This window comes from Erpetoichthys calabaricus, chromosome 16, assembly GCF_900747795.2.
Source record: "Erpetoichthys calabaricus chromosome 16, fErpCal1.3, whole genome shotgun sequence".
NCBI lineage: Eukaryota > Metazoa > Chordata > Cladistia > Polypteriformes > Polypteridae > Erpetoichthys > Erpetoichthys calabaricus.
This window is the reverse complement of record NC_041409.2, coordinates 10,470,060-10,489,913: the sequence shown is the minus strand read 5'-3', so window position 1 is coordinate 10,489,913 and position 19,854 is coordinate 10,470,060. Positions and strand designations below refer to the sequence as shown.

Below are 19,854 nucleotides of genomic sequence, written 5' to 3'. Positions count from 1 at the left end.
TTACTATAAATTACATTTTGTGTGTATCGGTACGCTCATCACTACTTGTTTCCCTACTCCTTTGAAATTATAGGCCCCTCATAGTATGCCTTTTATGGTTTTTCTTGGAATCCTTAAAAGTGGAAACTATTAGTGTACCTTCATATGTTCATTTTGACTATTCTCTTGATAGTGATGGTGGATTAACGGGCAATGACTCCCTCACAGAAGCTGGAAGCTTGACGTGAAGAGTGGGCAAATTATCAACCTACTTTTAAAGTTAAAAAGAAGGCACATTGGATGCATTGTACCTGACCTGCAGCCGTACCACCAGACTCTGAAGTGAATCCACCTGAAGCTAAATCCGTTTGATTCCGGCCAGTACAGTAATCCCTCCTCCATCGCGGGGGTTGCGTTCCAGAGCCACCCGCGAAATAAGAAAATCCGCGAAGTAGAAACCATATGTTTATATGGTTATATTTTTATATTGTCATGCTTGGGTCACAGATTTGCACAGAAACACAGGAGGTTGTAGAGAGACAGGAACGTTATTCAAACACTGCAAACAAACATTTGTGTCTTTTTCAAAAGTTTAAACTGTGCTCCATAATAAGGCAGAGATGACAGTTCTGTCTCACAATTAAAAGAATGAAAACATATCTTCCTCTTCAAAGGAGTGCGCGTCAGGAGCACAGACTGTCAGAAAGACAGAGGAAAGCAAACAAATCAATAGGGCTGTTTGGCTTTTAAGTATGCGAAGCACCGCGGCACAAAGCTGTTGAAGGCGACAGCTCACATCCCCTCCGTCGGGAGCAGGGAGAGAGAGAGAAAGAGAGAGAGAGCCAGAGAAAAACAAAGTCAAAAATCAATACGTGCCCTTCGAGCTTTTAAGTATGCGAAGCACCGTGCAGCATGTCGCGTCAGGAAGCAGCTGCACAGAAGATAGCAACGTGAAGATAATCTTTCAGTATTTTTAGACTAGCGTCCGTATCGTCTAGGTGTGCGAACAGCCCCAGAAAGTCAGCGCAAGAGAGAGAGAGAGAAAAGTAAGTTGGGTAGCTTCTCAGCCATCTGCCAATAGCGTCCCTTGTATGAAATCAACTGGGCAAACCAACTGAGGAAGCATGTACCAGAAATTAAAAGACCCATTGTCCTCAGAAATCCACGGACCAGCAAAAAATCCGCGATATATATTTAAATATGCTTACATATAAAATCCGCGATAGAGTGAAGCCGCGAAAGGCGAAGCGCGATATAGCAAGGAATCACTGTACTTGCATGGGAGACCATCCAAGTACTGGCTGGGCTGATGCTGGTTTTTACACTGTGGTCTGTGTGTGAATCCCAGTGCTCCAGTACAGTGACGGGGAGAGTGTGCTGCAGAAATGTCACTGTCATTTGGATGAGACAGAAAGCGAGGTCCTGACTCTATGTGGTCATAAAATCCCTGGGCATCTTTTGCAAAGAGTAGGTAGGGTGTTTCCCGATGTCCTGGCCAAACCTCTCATTAAGGCCTGCTCATTGTGGCCTCCTAATCATCCCATGTTTCTAATTGGCTGTCTCTTTCACGTCTTCATCACCTAATAGCTAATGTGTGGTGAGCGTACTGACACAAAATGGCTATTTTCACATCATCCAGGTGGTTGGTGCACATTGATGGTGGTTGTAGTGGTTCTCCGTTGTTATGTAAAGCTCTTTGAGTTTTTTGAAAGCACTATATAAATGCAATGTATTCCTTTTCTTCTGACTGCTTCAAAAAATGCTTTACCTAAGAAGAATGCATATCCTATTCTCTCTCATCCGTTTCGTGAACACACTTGCTGCAATTCAAGGTGAAAGTGATCTACACCAACCCCACCAACAATGTGCGCAACACAAGACCCAATTTAGGATTAAAGAACATATACTGAAGTGCATGGTCACAGTCAAACTGGGCCAGTTGAGGGTCAACAGCATCATCACAATGCAAATAGGAGGAGAATGGCTCCATCTCACAACGTATACTTACATTCTGGAAATGTTGGGGAGGGCTGAAAAGGCTTGGGATGGTATCACACTGATTTGTGTCTCCATGAATCTCCTGGAAAACAGTAAAACAATCATTGTGAAATGACCACATGGTGTAAGACCTCACTGGATTTATTTCTTTAGCTGAAACTCAGATTATTCAAAATGTTTAACAATCATTGACACAAAACACAGGTTACTGCTATGGTTACTATTTTACACAGAATAAAGCCAAGGAGGCCACCATATAGAGAAAGAGGGGTGGGAATGAATAAAGGGAGAAAATAAAACAGACATGAAACAATAAAGCCTACTGCCTCTCTGGGCTTACTTATACAGTTTTAGATACCACAAGGCAGTTCCAAATTCATTTTCTCTCTCGTCTTTCTGTCTGGTGAGCATTTCACCTCCTGATTTTAGGCTTTGTAAGGCTCTGGTCTCTAAATCCTGTATTGGCTTTTGGGTATGTGTGGAAAACCCCGGAACCACTTCTGCAGTGGGCACTACATGAAGGCTTTTTCTAGTAACCCCTTATGTCTCTGTATCTGTGAGCCTCTAACTGTTACAATTATAGCTTGGATTTCTGTGTTTTGTATTTTTGGTTAATTTTATAATTTCTCCCTGATTCACTTGTTTGTTCTCTGTTTACATTTTTAATATTTCCTTCTCATTTTTCCTGAATCCTTTTCACACTAAAGGCCTGAAGAACCCTATAAGAACCAACCGATTGCCACACTTTCTTGCTGTGGTGTTAATGACCTTTGCTGAGGTTTCAGTCTCCCAACTGCAGCATGAGGAGGCCCTGCCCCCTAAGGCTCAACATTTAGAATACAGGGAGCATACAAGAAAAGACTAATAAATACATCATCAACAAAATAATACTGATAAAATAATAATGATCAAATACACATACAAGAAAACAAAAAACATTTTTAACAATAAAAAACATCAAAGATAATAAACAATATACACAAAAAGACGAGAAGCCCGAGTCAGGGATAAAACCTTGGCTACACCATAACAAGTATTAATTTTGCATTTTCTGGTTTTTGAACTTTTTGCTGTGTTAAACGATTAAGATATTCAAATTATGGACTGGTTTTGTTGTGCTTTGATTTACGTTTTACGCATATCTTTATTAAGTCATTGTTTGCTTATTCTTCATTTAGTGTTTTTCAATATTTTTGTTAACAAAAAATTTTAAATATTAAGAATTTGTTCTGCGGCAATGTCAAAACCAAGAAATTAAGTGATCTTTTATAAAGCCTAGCAAGTAATTTAAAAATTAAGCATTTATTGATGGCAGAGCTGCATGTTCATACAAGTTCATTCAATCAATAGTCAAATATGTTTTGATTTGTATTTCAATTAACTTTACTGATCTGATTCCTTTGAACTACCCAATTAAGTGAGATGATTCATTTTATTTATTTATTTAATTTGTTTGATTCGTTCATAATAAAAAAATAAGACATCTTGGGGATGGGTGGGGTTCCCTTAAATTAATTGCAAATTAATTGCTTAATTAAATTATTATTTATATTTATTAAAATTATACATTAAACATGCTGGTAAATAATATCATATAATATGAGGTACTCTAAAAACACAAAATATTACAATATAGTGAAAATGTGTAATTAAAATAAGACAGTTTTAGAATCATTAGTGAACAAGATTTGTATGACTCATTCTTGGGTAATGATTCACTTATTCACCTCACAAATCAAATGAATGAGAATCATGAGACTCTTTCCTGGGTTTTGATTCAGTTCACAAATTAAATAAAGACAATCATGTGAATCATTCATAAATCAAATAAATGAGAATTGTGTGACTTATCAGGTATTAATTCATCCATCCATCCATCCATTTTCCAACCCGCTGAATCCGAACACAGGGTCACGTATTAATTCAGTTCAAACTCAAAAGAAATAGTGAATTATATAAGTCATAACAAAAATGTGCAGTAAAGTAAAACAAATTTGAAAGTAAATAATTGTTACAATTACAATTACATTTTTATTTGGTTAATTTTTGTGTTATTAATTTGTTGAATGTACAAAAGGACATAAATGTGTTACTTTGAAATTATTTTATATAGTCTGTTTAAAACAACTCCAATAACGAATTATACAAATCAATTAAAACATCCCAATATAAATATGTTGTTACTGTATTGTACTTGAATGACAGAATGATCAATAACAGTGTTCTCATTTACAGATAAAGATAATGATTTAGTTCTCACTAGAAAGAATCACAAGTAAAGTGAATGAGAATCATGAATCGAATAGGCAGTACTTGCACATACACTTTGAACATCTAAAACGGAAGAGCCTGACGGGATCATGGATGCACTAAGCCCTCCTGTTGAGCCCTACTCAATTTATGAGGGGATCTGTCAAGATGAATGGCAGGAAATCCCTAAATCCAGGTGTGAGAATCTTGTTGTGTCATATCCAAGAACACTCCAAGCTGTAATCGCTAATAAAGTCGCTTCAACAAAATACAGAGTAAAGGGTCTGAATATTGGTTTCAATGTGTTATTTCAGTTTCTGTCTTCAGTAAATATATAAAACCTTTTAAAATCCTGTTCTCGCTTTGTTATTCTGGGGTATTGAGTATTACTTGATGAGGGACAAAATGAATTTAGAATGATTTTAGCACAAGGCTGCAACATAACAAAATGTGTTAAAGGGGCCTGAATATGTTCTGAAGGCCCTGTGCAAAATCACAATTAGGCTTACTTTAAAGCCTTCTCGGGTCATTTTGAGGCTTAGAAGAGAAGAAATGACATTGACTGCATGGCAAGCATCAGAGTAGTCAACTCACTGTCTCTTTGTGTGAAAATAATTCTTTATGAATTATGACACCAATGTAATTCATTCAAAAGCCGCATGCAGACTTGCCAGCACGGGATTTAAGCAAAAGCAAAATTTCCCTCAGCTTTCACTACACTTGTTCCTGCCATGTTTTCCATTTTACAGCGATAATGTGTTTCGTTTTGTGTGATTAATGGTGGCATATTATAAGCAGAGTAAAACCTGGCTTTGATGCAGTAAAAACAAGAGAAAGAGGAAGAACAACAAGATCTTCTATTTATGTAGGCAATGTGCGATGTGATCAGAGCCCAGTGTGAAGCGAAGTCCTCCATGTGCCACTAGCAGGACTGACATACTGCACATTTTTCCCTTTTCTCCTATTACAGTTTCTTAAGACTTTACAGAAGGTTTTGTTCATTGTACAGTATAAAGCTTCTTTGTACGCCCAACTCTTGTTTGTGTCATTGTAACAAATTACTTTCACAAAATAATTCTTAAGATAGGATGAGCAGATTAACTTCTTTTCATGTCACATTTGAATGACATTTGTACAGAGTGGTACAAAACAAAAAGCAGCCCAGCACATGGCAAGGAGCTCCATTCTGTTTTTAGGAGAATATTATGTAGTCAGGTAATGTCTCCAAACTACATATCTAGACAGAATACTTAAATTATATTATAATGAAAAAAAAACACAACAATCCCTCTCCCTAAATGCATACTGTTGTGATGTGAGATTCTGCATTTAAGTTGATAAATATTTTGTATGTCTTTATTTGTAACGTAGGCAAAGCAATGTAATTTTAGTGTTACATTATGTGAGTAGCATTCATGTTTAAGAAATGGGTCTCTTTGAATTTTAGGACAGAGTTTTTAGTGCCTTAAACCAGTTTGGCGAGTGTTTCTCTGCTAAAGTCTTTCAACCCCCGCAAGAAAGCCAGGCTGCCTAACTGCCAAGCTTTACCTTAACATATGGTCTTGGGGGGTGGCAGGTGTTAAGATGTTCTGTTCCCCCATTGGTCTGAAGTATGGCCGTTTGGAATTGGCTTGTATCAGAAGCCATTAAGTACCATGATGTCCTATTGGCTCTAGGGGTTGGACAAAAAATCTATAAATCTGCTTGCTTTACCTCACTCTCTCTCTCTTACCAAACTGATGAACTGAAAGGACAACACAATGGAGAGCACAGCTCGGCAGCCATATTGAACAGACTTATGGCGAGCTGACCACAAATGAGGACTTAACTAGAGACATTTCTAAGTAACTAACAAGTCTGTGTGCCGGCTGAACTACAAATCACCATTTATAGGTTGTATGGTTGCCAATATTCAAATGTACTTTGCATATTGTTATTATTTAGTTATTACTAATAATACATTGTTTAAATTGTAACTTAACTCCTGCTTGTCTTTTACTATACCTAATTGCCTGAGGTTATAGATATAGAAGGGAAGGTGGGGGAGTTATATGGAACAATACCTTATAAAAAGTGGTAAGTCTGTGGGATTTGAGGCGTTCTGACAGAGGCTTCATCTTAATAATACAAAAGGGGAAAGTAGAGTAATATATTACTCTACCAAGACAAAACACATACATAGGAATGTCTGATTTAAATAACGAAGAGCTTCTGCTGTCCATAACAGGCTTGTAGGTGGCAGTAAGGTGGTATCACAGGTTTACATCTCAATACAGCAGGTCCAGCTTGTCGTGTCCATGAAAGGAACATGCCATTTACAGGTCCGTTCCATCCATTGTTGCCTGGCTGAAGACACCAGTGTGTAGTGGTTGCAAGACACTTAGATTTACACTGTCCTGAAATGATGATTTGTGTTGTTTATTTCGGGAACATTAGGAACGCACCCAGGTTTGACCTGGCACGCACACTCACAGACATAGACATGTAAAACAGCGGCACAAATGAATTGATAATAAAGAATATACCAAATGTAAAGGTATTTATAAAAAAAATACAGACTAAAGACTCATTTCTATTCACTTGCATTCCGTGACCTTCAGTAATACTGCTGGTTTCCTCATTGTGATTATGTAACATTACTTCTATTTATTATTTATTTCATTTATGTTCATTTATTTTATTTTTATTTATGTTATTTGTGTTAATTGTATGTTTTCTTTTATTCTATTATTGTAACACACTTTGACCAAAGCATTCCTGTGTTGTTTTAAATGTGCTACATAAATAAATTGACATTGACATTGACCGTTCTATTTTATTACAGACGCTGGAAAATAACATCAGGCTCACTGGCACTGTGTTTGGATAATTTAGATCTTATTTATCAAATCAATTTCATTATGCACAGAAAATGAGGACAGTATTCATCTATACTAATAAAAGGCAAAGCCTTCACTGACTCACTCATCACTAATTCTCCAACTTCCCGTATAGGTAGAAGGCTGAAATTTGGCAGGCTCATTCCTTACAGCTTACTTACAAAAGTTAATAATAAGTTAACAATAAGTTAAATTCTACGCGTAACGGTCGACAATGTCCGCCATGTTAAACTTTCTTATTTATGGCCCCATCTTCACGAAACCGATGTACGTACTTATTTCAGTGGTATGACGCCACTGTCGGCTGACATATTGAACTTTCCAACGGTCTTTGTTACTTATGGGCCCATCTTCAAGAAATTTGGTACGCGGGTTCCCTGCGCTAACTGAATCGTACTTACGTACATAGCCTGCAGCTCGGTCACCGTGTGAGGCAGCGTTGAGTCCCCCATCCCCACGCCTCCCACGTGGTTGGCTGCCTGCCTATATAAGGCTGTCTGTCGCTCCGGTCTCTTCATTCCCTTCTTTGCTTCGCCACAGTATTCACATGGATTCAGTTGTAGAAGTGGAAGACGCGGTGCACTATCCGGTAGTTTCTCCACACTCTGAATCCTCCAGGCACTCCTGAGCATAATCTAATTTTGAAGGTCGGGGCACAATAATGTTACTGAGAAACTTACAGCCACCGAAACTTTGTAATGGCACGAGACTTCAGGTCACGTGTCTGCAAAAGAACCTAATTGAGGCAACTATTTTTAGTGGCAGTGGCTCAGGGGAGAGAGTTTTTATTCCTCACATCCCCGTTATACCCTCTGATCTCCCATTTCAATTCAATCGCCTCCAATTTCCAGTAAGGCTCTGCTTCACAATGACAATTAATAAGTCTCATGGACAGACCCTACAAAAGGTTGGCATTGATTTGAGGCAAGATTGCTTTTCATATGGCCAACTATACGTTGCATGCTCAAGAGTAAGCTCAGCACACAGCTTGGTCATATTACAACCGGAGGGGCGAACTGACAACGTGGTATACAAAGAGATCCTTAACAAATAATTATTGGTATATTTTCCCTCAGTTTAAAAAGGTTTACTTTTCTTCTTAATAAAAATTCTAAAGCAGTACTTCGCCACTGCGAAGCGCGAGTATTTTGCTAGTAATTAATAAAATAAAAACGGGAGGTCAAGCTTTTAGTTACAGGGTCCCAAAGCTGTGAATTGATCTGCCTGTTCTGATCCCTTCAGTCTCAGCTTTTAAATTCAGGCTGAAGACTCACAACAGCCAGAGCTGATTCTTGTAGCATGAAGAACGGGGTCATATCAAAGGGTGGGAGGGTCTCAGGGTGAGGGGTGCTGGGGCCTTGGGTGATTGATGGGCAGTTTCAGGGCAAGTGTTGGTTAGGGAGTAGCTGTGAGGAGATGCATGAGCTGCCTAACAGGCCAACACACTTGTTGCTTTTTCTATTTATACCTTGAGGTTTCCCAGTGTCAGTATCCTTATCATCAAGATTACAACTCATGCCCATTTCTTCCTTGCTGCTGGTTTTTACTATGTATGTTTCAAAAGACCCTTTAAGTGCCATATTTGCTTCCTTCCTCTTCTGTTGCCTTTATCTTTTCTCATATCTTCTGTAGTATTTTAAATATATGTCCCCATCTCTATTTGTTCTTGTCATTTTCCCAATTTTTCAAGCTAATTTACTTATATTACATTCCACAATAACACTTAACTAACAAATGATGACATACAATGTAGTTAGTGTGGGATGGACATGCCACCCTTCCACTAACTTGAGGTCTCTTCTTAGCTGAAAATGAGAGTTATACATATTGCTTGTAAAATATTTAAACATGTGGGTGAATTGTGATTCGGAATTGCTTTGTGATGACTCACGACAGTGTGCCAGTCTAAGACAAGGCCCTTTCATCTCCATATATTTGGAATCACCAACTAACTTCACCTTCACATCTTTAGAGGTGCAAGAAGAAAACCATGGAACGAAACTCAAGCAGAAACAAGAACAGCATAACATACACACTCTTCACACACAACAACTAGACAGGAGATTCAACGTGCTGGACCTGTGGATTGAAGTTCAATACTGCTGTCATGTTTCATCATATCATCAAACCAGCTTGATCTACTTCAGGGACATGGGGCCAGAGCCAATTGCAGAACACAAGGCAGGGAACAGAAGAACTTCAGCCAATCACAGTGAAATATTTTAAGATTCCTGAAAATGTTTCTGAGATATCCTGAAATGCATTTGAGATATTTTAACATGTACTGTAGATATCTGAAATTAATTATGAGATATCATCCATCTATCCATCCATTATCCAACCCGCTGAATCCGAACACAGGGTCACGGGGGTCTGCTGGAGCCAATCCCAGCCAACACAGGGCACAAGGCAGGAACCAATCCTGGGCAGGGTGACAACCCACCGCAGATGAGATATCATTTAATGTTTTTTTTTGGGTTGCCATCAGTTTTATTTTCCAGTTCAGTCACACATAATCAAATAAGAATTTTATTTACAGAAATAGTATTTAAAAAATTTAAATTCTCCAGTGATCAGTGACTCTTTGCAGTTGTCGTCTGGAGCAAATTCTTTTTTTAATGCATCCCAGTACATTTCTGGTGGGAATGAATTTCATTATTCTTCTTATGTGTTCCAAAATGTGAACACAATATGTGGTCCATGAGAGGTTCAAAGAAAAAAATAAATCAGAACATCAATCAAAAGATGTAAGTCAGAAATTCAAACGCTGAAAGGGACTGCTCCAAAATGATTTTTTTACATTCCCCTACAATCTTACAATTAGATAGATAGATAGATAGATAGATAGATAGATAGATAGATAGATAGATAGATAGATAGATAGATAGATAGATAGATAGATAGATAGATAGATAGATAGATAGATAGATAGATAGATAGATAGATACTTCATTTGTACTGAAGGGGAAATTACAACTTTACAGAAGCTCAAGAAAAAACTAAAAAATATTATAACATCACAATCCCCCAAAAGAAACGTATACATTTCTGGCTTAATAATAAAAGATCTGCTGCCGTCTGGTAAAATTCTTGTAGGTGGCACTAAGATGTAGTCAGATCTGTCCATTGGTGCCAAGCTATACATTCAAAGGCATTAATGTTTGGGGCGATCAGGTCCACCTTGTTCTGTCCACAAGTGAAACATGCTGATAGAGGTTTGTTCCTTCTAAAGTTCCCTGGTTGAAGTCATCTGCATTCTACGATCAGAATGATTTATCATTAGAGTATTGTTAACTGAGTGAATCATTTCTGTTACTGAATCAATAAACATTAAGAACAGATGCAACTTATCTCCCTATGCAGTAATGTGGACAAATTCCAACAACCAGCATTGCAAATTCTGGATTACACATTTTAGTTCTAATTATAATGTGCTCACCTTTTTTTTGTTTACAATTGGCCATTCACTCATTCACATCCATGTCCAGTTATCCTCCTGCCTTTTCTCTCCCATCTAATAGTATCAGATGAAACCTGTTCACCATTAAAATAGCATCTGAAATAAGAACTGATTCTTCACAGTACCTAAACTCATCATGACTCGCCATGAAATGTTACAGTGCATCCAACTTATTTAAAAGCAATTGAACATTCCTCATTAAATGGAGGCAGGCCAGACCTGAAACAGATCAATGTATTGATGGTTAGTTATGTAAATAAATGTCCTCAAAATTTGACCGTTGCCCTGTGAAGTGCCAGATCCTGTTGCTGTTAAATTAATGATAAGAAAATGGATAGATGGATGATCCCTTTTTCTTTAGTTCTATGTAGTACCTTTCATAGTGAGCCTTCTGCAAAGCTGTAAATATTATAAAAGAAGGATGGAACATGGAACAATGTTTGCTAGTACAGATACAGGATGTAAAATCAACAACTCAGTAATTCCAGCTTAAATGGTAAAAATAGGCATAAATAAGAAAATGTAAGTGAATTTAAAGATAAATTAAAAAGTGGGGACTAGGCTGACTTATGAGAAAGTTCCTTCTATAGGATGGCTTCACTGTGCTTGTCTCCAAGCTCAATTCCCGGATGGAGCACCTCAGCACGAATTCTGCATGTCCTCCCCTGTGTTCCTCGTTTCCTCTTCCTGTCCCTCTACATGCTGTCAGACTGATTGCTCATTCCACTATGTACAATGCAAGGGAAGAACTTTCTGTATACATTTGTGAAGTTCTTCTGACTGTGCCTGCCTGTTTAACTAAGACATTCTGTACCATTTATTACCAGCAAATTACCAAGGGAAAGACAAGACAGTCGCAATTTATCATTTTTATTTTGTTCTCATTAAGAATGTATATAAGTTCCTCTTTAGCTATACAGTAGATATCAGTGGTGGGCCGTCAGGGCCTGCAAGGCCTTCTCTGCTGGCCTAAAAAAATATCTGAATCACAAACTGATGTTAGTTATATTTTGTCCATGAATACTTATTAAATAATTCCAAATAGTCTGTCTGCTTCCTTTCATAGCTTTTCCGATGGTTGTGCTGCGCCTGCTTCCAGACATGTATTTTCGTATTAAAGCATTTAACCAATCACATTTCAGCCATCATTTGTTGCCAGGCAGGGTCAAAGTCAAAGAAGTCTGCCAGGAGGCCTTCACAATCCGTTCTGCAGTCCCTCTAACACAAAATAAATGTCGATTAAACTGTTGCTTCAACCAATCAGATTTTGAGTTGGTTTCACTAGGGCCCTCTAGCAGGCGTACGGCAACATCACCGTATTCAGACCCGTTGATTGGATAGGATGTTGTAATATAAAAATCTGAATGAGAGCATCATGGGGCAGCTACTACACATTGGTATGTTTGGCTCCTGTCAAGACATTTTCAGCCCTAAAGCGAATTAAAACTTATGCCAGAAATACAACAGGGCAGGTTCGACTTTCAGCATTAGCTTCGATGGCGATAGAAAGGGACTTCGTGATGGAACTGAAGCTCACAGATAATCTGTACGACAGAGTAATTGAACTGTTTTTGAGGAAAGAGAGGAGGATGGATTTTGTTTACAAATAATCCGAATTTTTGGTGAGTAAAATCTTGCGATTTTCCTAAATAATATTGCAAGTTTATGAGTTATTATTGATGTTTTTTATGTGTGTCGCGGGCTGTAGCTACAGTAGAAAGGAACTTGTTCACCCCTGGTTTGTCTATTCAATAAAGGCATTTATTGTGGCTACAGGAGTTATCTATCTGCGATGCAACGGCTCTTTATACTGTATTTCTGCATATTAAGATGCATGTTAAAAGATTATACCATTTATCTGTGTGCTGATTGGTGCAAACTGATGTGTTTTGACTCTGTTATGCAGATGAATCTAACCGACTTAAGATCGTTGCTTTGTTATATTCTCCAGTCTCGTCATGCTGAACTGACCAGTGCACATACTGTAGGAGGCCCCTCATGCTTGTTGTAATGGAGGACGCCCAGCTTACGTAGACATTTGTAACAATGATCTCTGCTGTTCTTTATTTAAAATATTAATTTCCCTGAAAACCATCTTGTTGATATGTGTCCCAACAATAGATTGGATCCTGCTGGATTCAGCTCTTGCAGTGGATTGAGAAACTGAGTGAATTAGCCCCGGGGGACTGTTAGGCCTGCTCAATGATGTAACAATAGGCAGTGTGAGTGGGCCAGTTGTACTGGGCCTATGGGCTGGGGGGCCCAGAGTGGCTGCATAGTTGTTGTGTTACAAGGTTTTAATTATTATTAATGTGATTGCCTGCTTGACATTGGAATGAAAAGGTCAATGTTGTTATTATTCCTACAACTCCGTAAAGCTTAATTCTGACATTTGAAATGTGGCTTATGTGGCTGACCTATCACATTAATGGTGGTCATTTTTTAATTGAATTTAAGTTAATTTCATATAAGGTCGGATGGATGGCAGGGGTCTAACCAAATTGTAGCTATGCCACTGCACCTGCGCAACCCATAGCTTGGCAGGTGCTTCATTGTTATTAACTTTTTACCTTTAGATAACATGAACTCAGTTGGGTTCATACAGCTATAGAAAATAAACTTGTTAAACTGCCAAAAAGAATTCATTTAAAAATACGAGAATGCTTTACTTTAAACTGCAAAGCCTAAATGTGCTAAAGCCATTCCCACATCTGATTAAACAGAAAATCCCTGATTCCTTATGTGTCCTATCATATTGCTTATGAAGCCTAATCATTGCCAAGTGAAGTAAGACATCACCTCACACGGCCCTAGATGAGTACACAGTGTGTCTGACTTAGTACCCCACCGTGTTTCAGTCAGCTGAAATGGGTGGGTGTCCGACTGACTGACGCATTGCACTCACATCAATAATCTGAAGGGCAGCTAAAAAGCAAATGGAGGCTTGGATCAAAACCCGACACATCTGGAGCGTCAGTCAATGGAAGATGACTTTCAGGATGTTCAGGAAGTTCTAACCTTGCCGTGAACTCATCACACAAACGTTTCTTTCTGTCTAGCTCCAGTGCATTTATGGTACCGGACATGTTTGACTCAGACAAAATCCTACTGGCTAGGGATGTGCTGGCCCAGTCAGCAGAAAGTGTCAGGCTTACATCCCACTCCTGACTCACCGCAGGTGGGCTCTGGGTGAGTCAGAGAAGTGACTGCCTTAAAAGATCCAGTAATGTTGACACTCAACAAGTGCAAGCAGACTCATCCCAACAATTACTGCCTTTAATAGATTTTCCTCATCCCATGAAATGCTAGAACCTCTTAGTAAGTGCACAACCCAAACAGAAAAATCATCTAGTACAGTGTAAGTGAATCAAATTCAACTCTTTAAGAAAGGCACAGTACGATATTGTTCTCCAATGTGGAATAATCCATGTTTTGATTCCATCTTTTAGCTGCAAAGGCCATAGCCCAAGAAAATGCCTAATAAAATCTCACATTTTTAGCATTTTCTCACCATCCTGCCTGCAGATGTGCTGATCCCGACAGCGCCTTCATTTTTACACACAATGGGAATGCTTTTCCTTTCCATTTGGCGGCAATCAAATAGCTTCAACGAGTTACATTGTGTAAACCTTGTCATCATTGAGCTGCATGGAAACAGAGATGGGCGCTGAATCGGACCCCCATTACCAAAGCCAAACTAAACAGGGCCTATAAGGCTCTGCTGCCGTGGAATTCATTTAGAGATTTAACTTTTGGATGCGTTATTGGTTTACGTGGTTTAGGAAAAATTCCTTTTTTTCTAATTAGGTAAAATAGCACTTTATTTTTATTATAAGCAATACTACCAAAGCGTACTTCGGCCGTTTAATTGTAGAGTTTATTTATATTTTACCACTCCAGTAAATCTGTTTTAATAAAATCAAGATTAAAGTTTATTTTTTTCATCGCTCTCTCACTTATAATACTTATATCAATCAGAAGTTATTTATGTCTTAGCTGGAAAATGAGCTACATTACTCGGCGCCCGCTCATTCAGCTTTGGGTGTCTTATTTCTGGAGCTTACCACTTAATGATGTTTCTGTAACGTGCCATAAAATTTTAAAGAAATGACAGACGCGCACCTTCCTGGATGAGTTCTATGTCTTGAACCCTACAGATGTAAAGGTTTGGTGAACTTGCAATGCCAAACTGCCACACTGGGTATGTGACCTGCTCTGGGCTGGTCCAGCTTCTGGTGGGCAGAAACACTGAGCTAGATGAAGAACACAAAGTTCTCCATGCCCTCCTTCTCCACCTTGAGACATCCAAGTTGGGAGCACATTGTAAGACCTAGAGAAGTGGACAAGAAACTCCAGATACCTCCGAGCACAGAAAGGACCGGGATTTGCCTCAGGAAGGACATTGGAAGAATTGAGGAAGTCTAACAAGCTTCCATTTCGCTTGTGATGATCAACTTTTTAAGTTTGTCCTGTAACCGTTGCTTCCAAAGTGTCCTCCAGACCATTGACCTCTTTTGTAAGTCGCCATGGGTAAAAGCATCTGCTAAGCAGCAAAATGTAAATTTAAGTTGTGAACTCCAAAGTCCACCCAAAGTGAGGAAAGAGCATGACAGTCCTGCCGATTCTGGTCACACAGCCACAAGATCCAGAATAGAGACACTTTACTTGCTTGTCCACCCAACTATTCTATAGCACCATGAACAGCAAGTATTGCTGTAAATCCTTACTTTTAATTTTATTTACTAAAGGTTTATTCATCTTGGGAACCAATATACAGTACATTAAACAATAAATAAACATTGAACAATTGAACATGACTTGTTCACTATATTCTACAAGTCTTTAAAGATAAACAGTGTAATGGATAGCTAGCATCCTGGCCAGGGTGGAGCAGAGACCAGGAGGACCGGGGGAGATGTTGTCTGGTTGTCCATACAATAGACTGTGGCATCCCTGAGCTTCAGTACCCATTCAAATATCCAAAAGGCATGCTGGGAACTGGAGTCCTGAAGTCCAGCCCTTTTGGGTTCTGTGGGTGCCGCTAGGGGGTGTTGCAGGGGTTTATAACCCTGACTTCGTGGGACTTCCACCTGGAAGTGTTTCCAACAGACCCTGTTCTAGCACTGATAGTAAACCTGAGTCTGAAATTAAAGGAGCCGCTCTGCCTTACTTCCGCGAATCAGAGAAGGCGACACTCATCAGGAGGACAGAAAGAGGAAGAGAATCTGTGGTTATATTTGTGTATTTTGGCTGGTGCTTAATTGGAAAGGTCTTGGTTGAAAGTAAAAACCTTTTATTCAAATGAAGAATACTGTCGGGTGACATTGTATCTGTGGTTTGTGGCTCACTGGTGCTCCCTTGTTGTTACAACTGGTATCACTTTTTGGCCATACCACCCATCCATTCTTCTACCTTCATTATTGAGGACTATTTAAGATGGAAGGCAGGGAGCAGATCTTCACACAAAGGACTATGGGAATCTGGTACAAACTATCGAGTCTTGTGATAGAAATGGAAACTTAGGAGTATCAGGATGAGATGTTGGGACAGCTTAGCTATTGCTTGATTTACTAAGGGGTCTCCTCTCACCTGCCTGTTGTTTTGTTCTCGTGTAACTGCATTAGTGAGTGTGATGTCATTAAAGGGATTTTTTAACGCGTGGGCATGTCGTCATGGTCACATGACAGTAGGCTGTAGTGTACAGTTCTGAAATCACAAGAGTGTACAGCAGTGGGCTTCATGACTGTGCCTATGAATATGCACTGCTTTGCCAAAAGTGACTGTTTTCACTTTTTTACTTCATAAAGCAATGTGATTTATTTTGTAAAAACAGTTTCTTATGCACAAGGAAGTATTGGGGCAGAGAAATCAAAATTGCTGTAATACTGAAGAAAGTTCAGCTTTGATATGAAAACACAAGCAATGGGAAAATGGGCATAATTTTGTTTTTGTATGTTCTGGGCATACAGCACAATCATTTGAAAAAGTTTGGGAACCCCCTCTTAATTCTTTGGATTTTTGTTTAAAATTGGCTGAGCTTTCAAAGTAGCAACTTCCTTAACAAAATTAGACAGGTGCATAAATTTGGGCACCCCAACAGAGATATGACATCAATACTTAGTTGAGCCTCCTTTTGCAAATCTAACAGCCTCTAGACGCTGTCCTCCTATAGCCTTTGTCTGGATTCTGGATGGAGGTATTATTGACCATTCTTCATACAAAATCTCTCCAGTTCAGTTCAATTTGATGGCTGCCGAGCATGGACAGTCTGCTTCAAATCATCCCATACATTTTCGATGATATTCAAGTCAGGGGACTGTGACGGCCATTCCAGAACATTGTACTTCTCCCTCTACATGAATGCCTTTGTAGATTTCGAACTGTGTTTTGGGTCATTGTCTTGTTGGAATATCCAACCCCTGCGTAACTTCAACTTTGTGACTGATGCTTGAACATTATCCTGAAGAATTTGTTGATATTGGGTTGAATTCATCTGACCCTCGACTTTAACAAGGGCCCCAGTCCCTGAACTAGCTACACAGCCCCACAGCATGATGGAGCCTCCACCAAATTTGACAGTAGGTAGTTGGTGTTCTTCTTCTGCCATGCAAAGTGCTTTTTGTTCTGACTAAATAACTCAATTTTTTTCTCATCAGTCCAAAGCACTTTGTTCCAAAATGAATCTGGCTTGTCTAAATGAACATTTGCATACAACAAGCGACTCTGTTTGTGGCGTGAGTGCAGAAAGGGCTTCTTTCTCATCACCCTGCCATACAGATGTTCTTTGTGCAAATTGCGCTGAATTGTAGAACGATGTACAGATATACCATCTGCAGCAAGATGTTCTTGCAGGTCTTTGGAGGTGATCTGTGGGTTGTCTGTAACCATTCTCACAATCCTGCGCATATGCCGCTCCTGTATTTTTCTTGGCCTGCCAGACCTGCTGGATTATTCAGCAACTGTGCCTGTGGCCTTCCATTTCCTGATTCCATTCCTTACAGTTGAAACTGACAGTTTAAACCTCTGAGATCGCTTTTTGTAGCCTTCCCCTAAACCATGAGACTCAACAATCTTTGTTTTCAGATCTTTGGAGAGTTGCTTTGAGGATCCCATGCTGTCAGTCTTCAGAGAAGAGTCAAAGGGAAGCACAACTTGCAATTGACCACCTTAAATACGTTTATATCTCATGATTGGACACACCTGTCTATGAAGTTCAAGGCTTAATGAGCTCATCCGACCAATTTGGTGTTACAAGTAATCAGCATTGAGCAGTGACAAGCATTCAAATCAGCAAAATTACAAGGGGACCCACATTTTTGCACATCCAGTTTTTCACATTTGATTTCATGTCATACAACTAAATTCTGCTTTACTAAAAATCTTTGTTCGGAAAACACCGCAGTACTCAGATGTTCCTAGGAAATGAAATACATACCACTGTTATCTTTTTTGGTTGAAAGGAGAGTCAGTTATTATGCAGGTTGAGAGGGGTTCTCAAACTTTTTCATATGGCTGTACAGTATATGCTTTAATATTTTACTATAACACCATTTTCACAAGAATAGACAGAATTAATGATCAGGCTTATTTTTGTGGGGAGGGATTGTGTGATGGTGCCCTGGTTAGCGCTGCTGCTTCACAAAACCAGCAGACCGGCATCAGATTTTCAGACATAGTCTGCATTGAGTGGACATTTCTCCTGATCCAAAGGTTTTTTTCTCTGGTTATCCCAAGGATCATCCCACATCACAAATATACACGTTTCTCATTAGGCCTCTTTTCTTTTGAGTGTGAGTCTGCCCAGCAGTGACTGCTGTCTTGTGGCCAGTGCTCAAAGAATGGCCTCATGCTTCCCTTAACCCTGAACAGAGATAGAGAGCCTTCAGAAAGTATCCAAACCCCTTCATTTTTTTTATGTGTTTTGTTATGTTTCAGCCTTGTACTAAAATAATTTAAATTCATTCTTCCCCTCATCAAGCACCACTCAATGCCACAGAATGACAAAGCAAATGCAAGATTTTACATATTTTTGAACATTTAATAAACATAAAAAATGGAAATACGACATTGACCCCAGTATTCAGACCCTGTACTCAGTACTTTGTTGAAACCCCCTTAATAATGAATGATAGTCTGAAGTCTTCTTGGGTCTGACACAACATGCTTCACACACGTGGATTTGGAGGATTTTCTGCCGTTCTTCTTTGCAGATCTTTCCAAGCTCAGTCAGTTGGGATGGAGATCATCACTGGACAGTTAAGTTCAGGTTTCTCCAGAAATGTTCTATTGAGATCAAGCCCAGGCTATGGCTGTTCCACTTGAAAATATTCAAAGTGTTGTCCCTAAGCCACTTCTGTCCTGTGACTAGAGTCATCCTGTTGGTAGTCAAAACTTCGGCCCACTCTGAAGCCCAGCGGTTTCTCTGTGCTCTGCTCCATTCAGCTTTCCCTCAACCCTGTCTACTCTCCCAGTCTCTGCTGCAGAAAACCAACCTCACAGCATGAAGCTGCCACCACCATACTTCACTGTTGGAATGGATTTGTGCGGGTGATGATTAGTGCCTGGCTTCCTCCAGATGTGACGCTTACAATTGAGGCCAAACAGTTCAATCTTGGTTTCATCAGACCAGAGAATCTTGCTTCTCATAGTCTGAAAGTCCTGTAGGTGCCTCTTTGAAAACTCTAAGCAGGCTTTCTATGTGTCGTTTGGCCACTCTGCCACAAAGCCCAGATTAATGGAGTGTTGCAATGGTGGTTGTCCTTCTGGAAGTTCTTTCACATCTACACAGGTTCTCTGGAGCTTAGCCTGAGTAACCATCAGGTCACCTCTCATGCCGAGGCCTATTCTCCCCTGATGCTCATTAAGGCTGGGGAAGCATCATGGTTAGGCCAAACGTATTTCATTTAATATTTATGGTGGCCACTGTGCTCTTGAGAACTTTCAATGTTGCAGAAAGCCTTCCCCAGATCTTTGCCTTGACACACTCCTGTCTCTAACCTCTGCAATCAATTCCGTTGACCTCCTGGTTTGATTTTTGCTCCCTCAGCTATGGGGTTTCTATAGGCAGATGTGTGCCTTTCCTCATCGTCCAATCAGATGGATTCTTAACAAATTGTAGAAACATCTCAACGATGGTCAATGGAGATGGATGCACCGGAGTCAGATTTCAAATGACATAGCAAAGGGTCCGAATTATTATGTCAATGGGATATTTCATTTTTTAAATTTTTAATAAATTTGCAAAAATTCCTTAGGTCCTGTTTTCGCTTTGACATTCTGAGTGTATTG

At 39.4% G+C, this 19,854-nt stretch overlaps 1 protein-coding gene across 3 annotated transcripts in view; it reads right to left on the bottom strand.

Moving 5' to 3' along the window:
- tshr (thyroid stimulating hormone receptor) overlaps positions 1-19,854 on the bottom strand; it is a 196,243-nt gene that overhangs the window by 105,023 nt on the left and 71,366 nt on the right. For all 3 annotated transcript variants that reach the window (XM_028821623.2, XM_028821624.2, XM_028821625.2), the window contains one exon: positions 1,988-2,059. In XM_028821623.2, the coding sequence (XP_028677456.1) occupies positions 1,988-2,059 (72 nt within the window). The remainder of the gene's footprint in view (positions 1-1,987; positions 2,060-19,854) is intronic.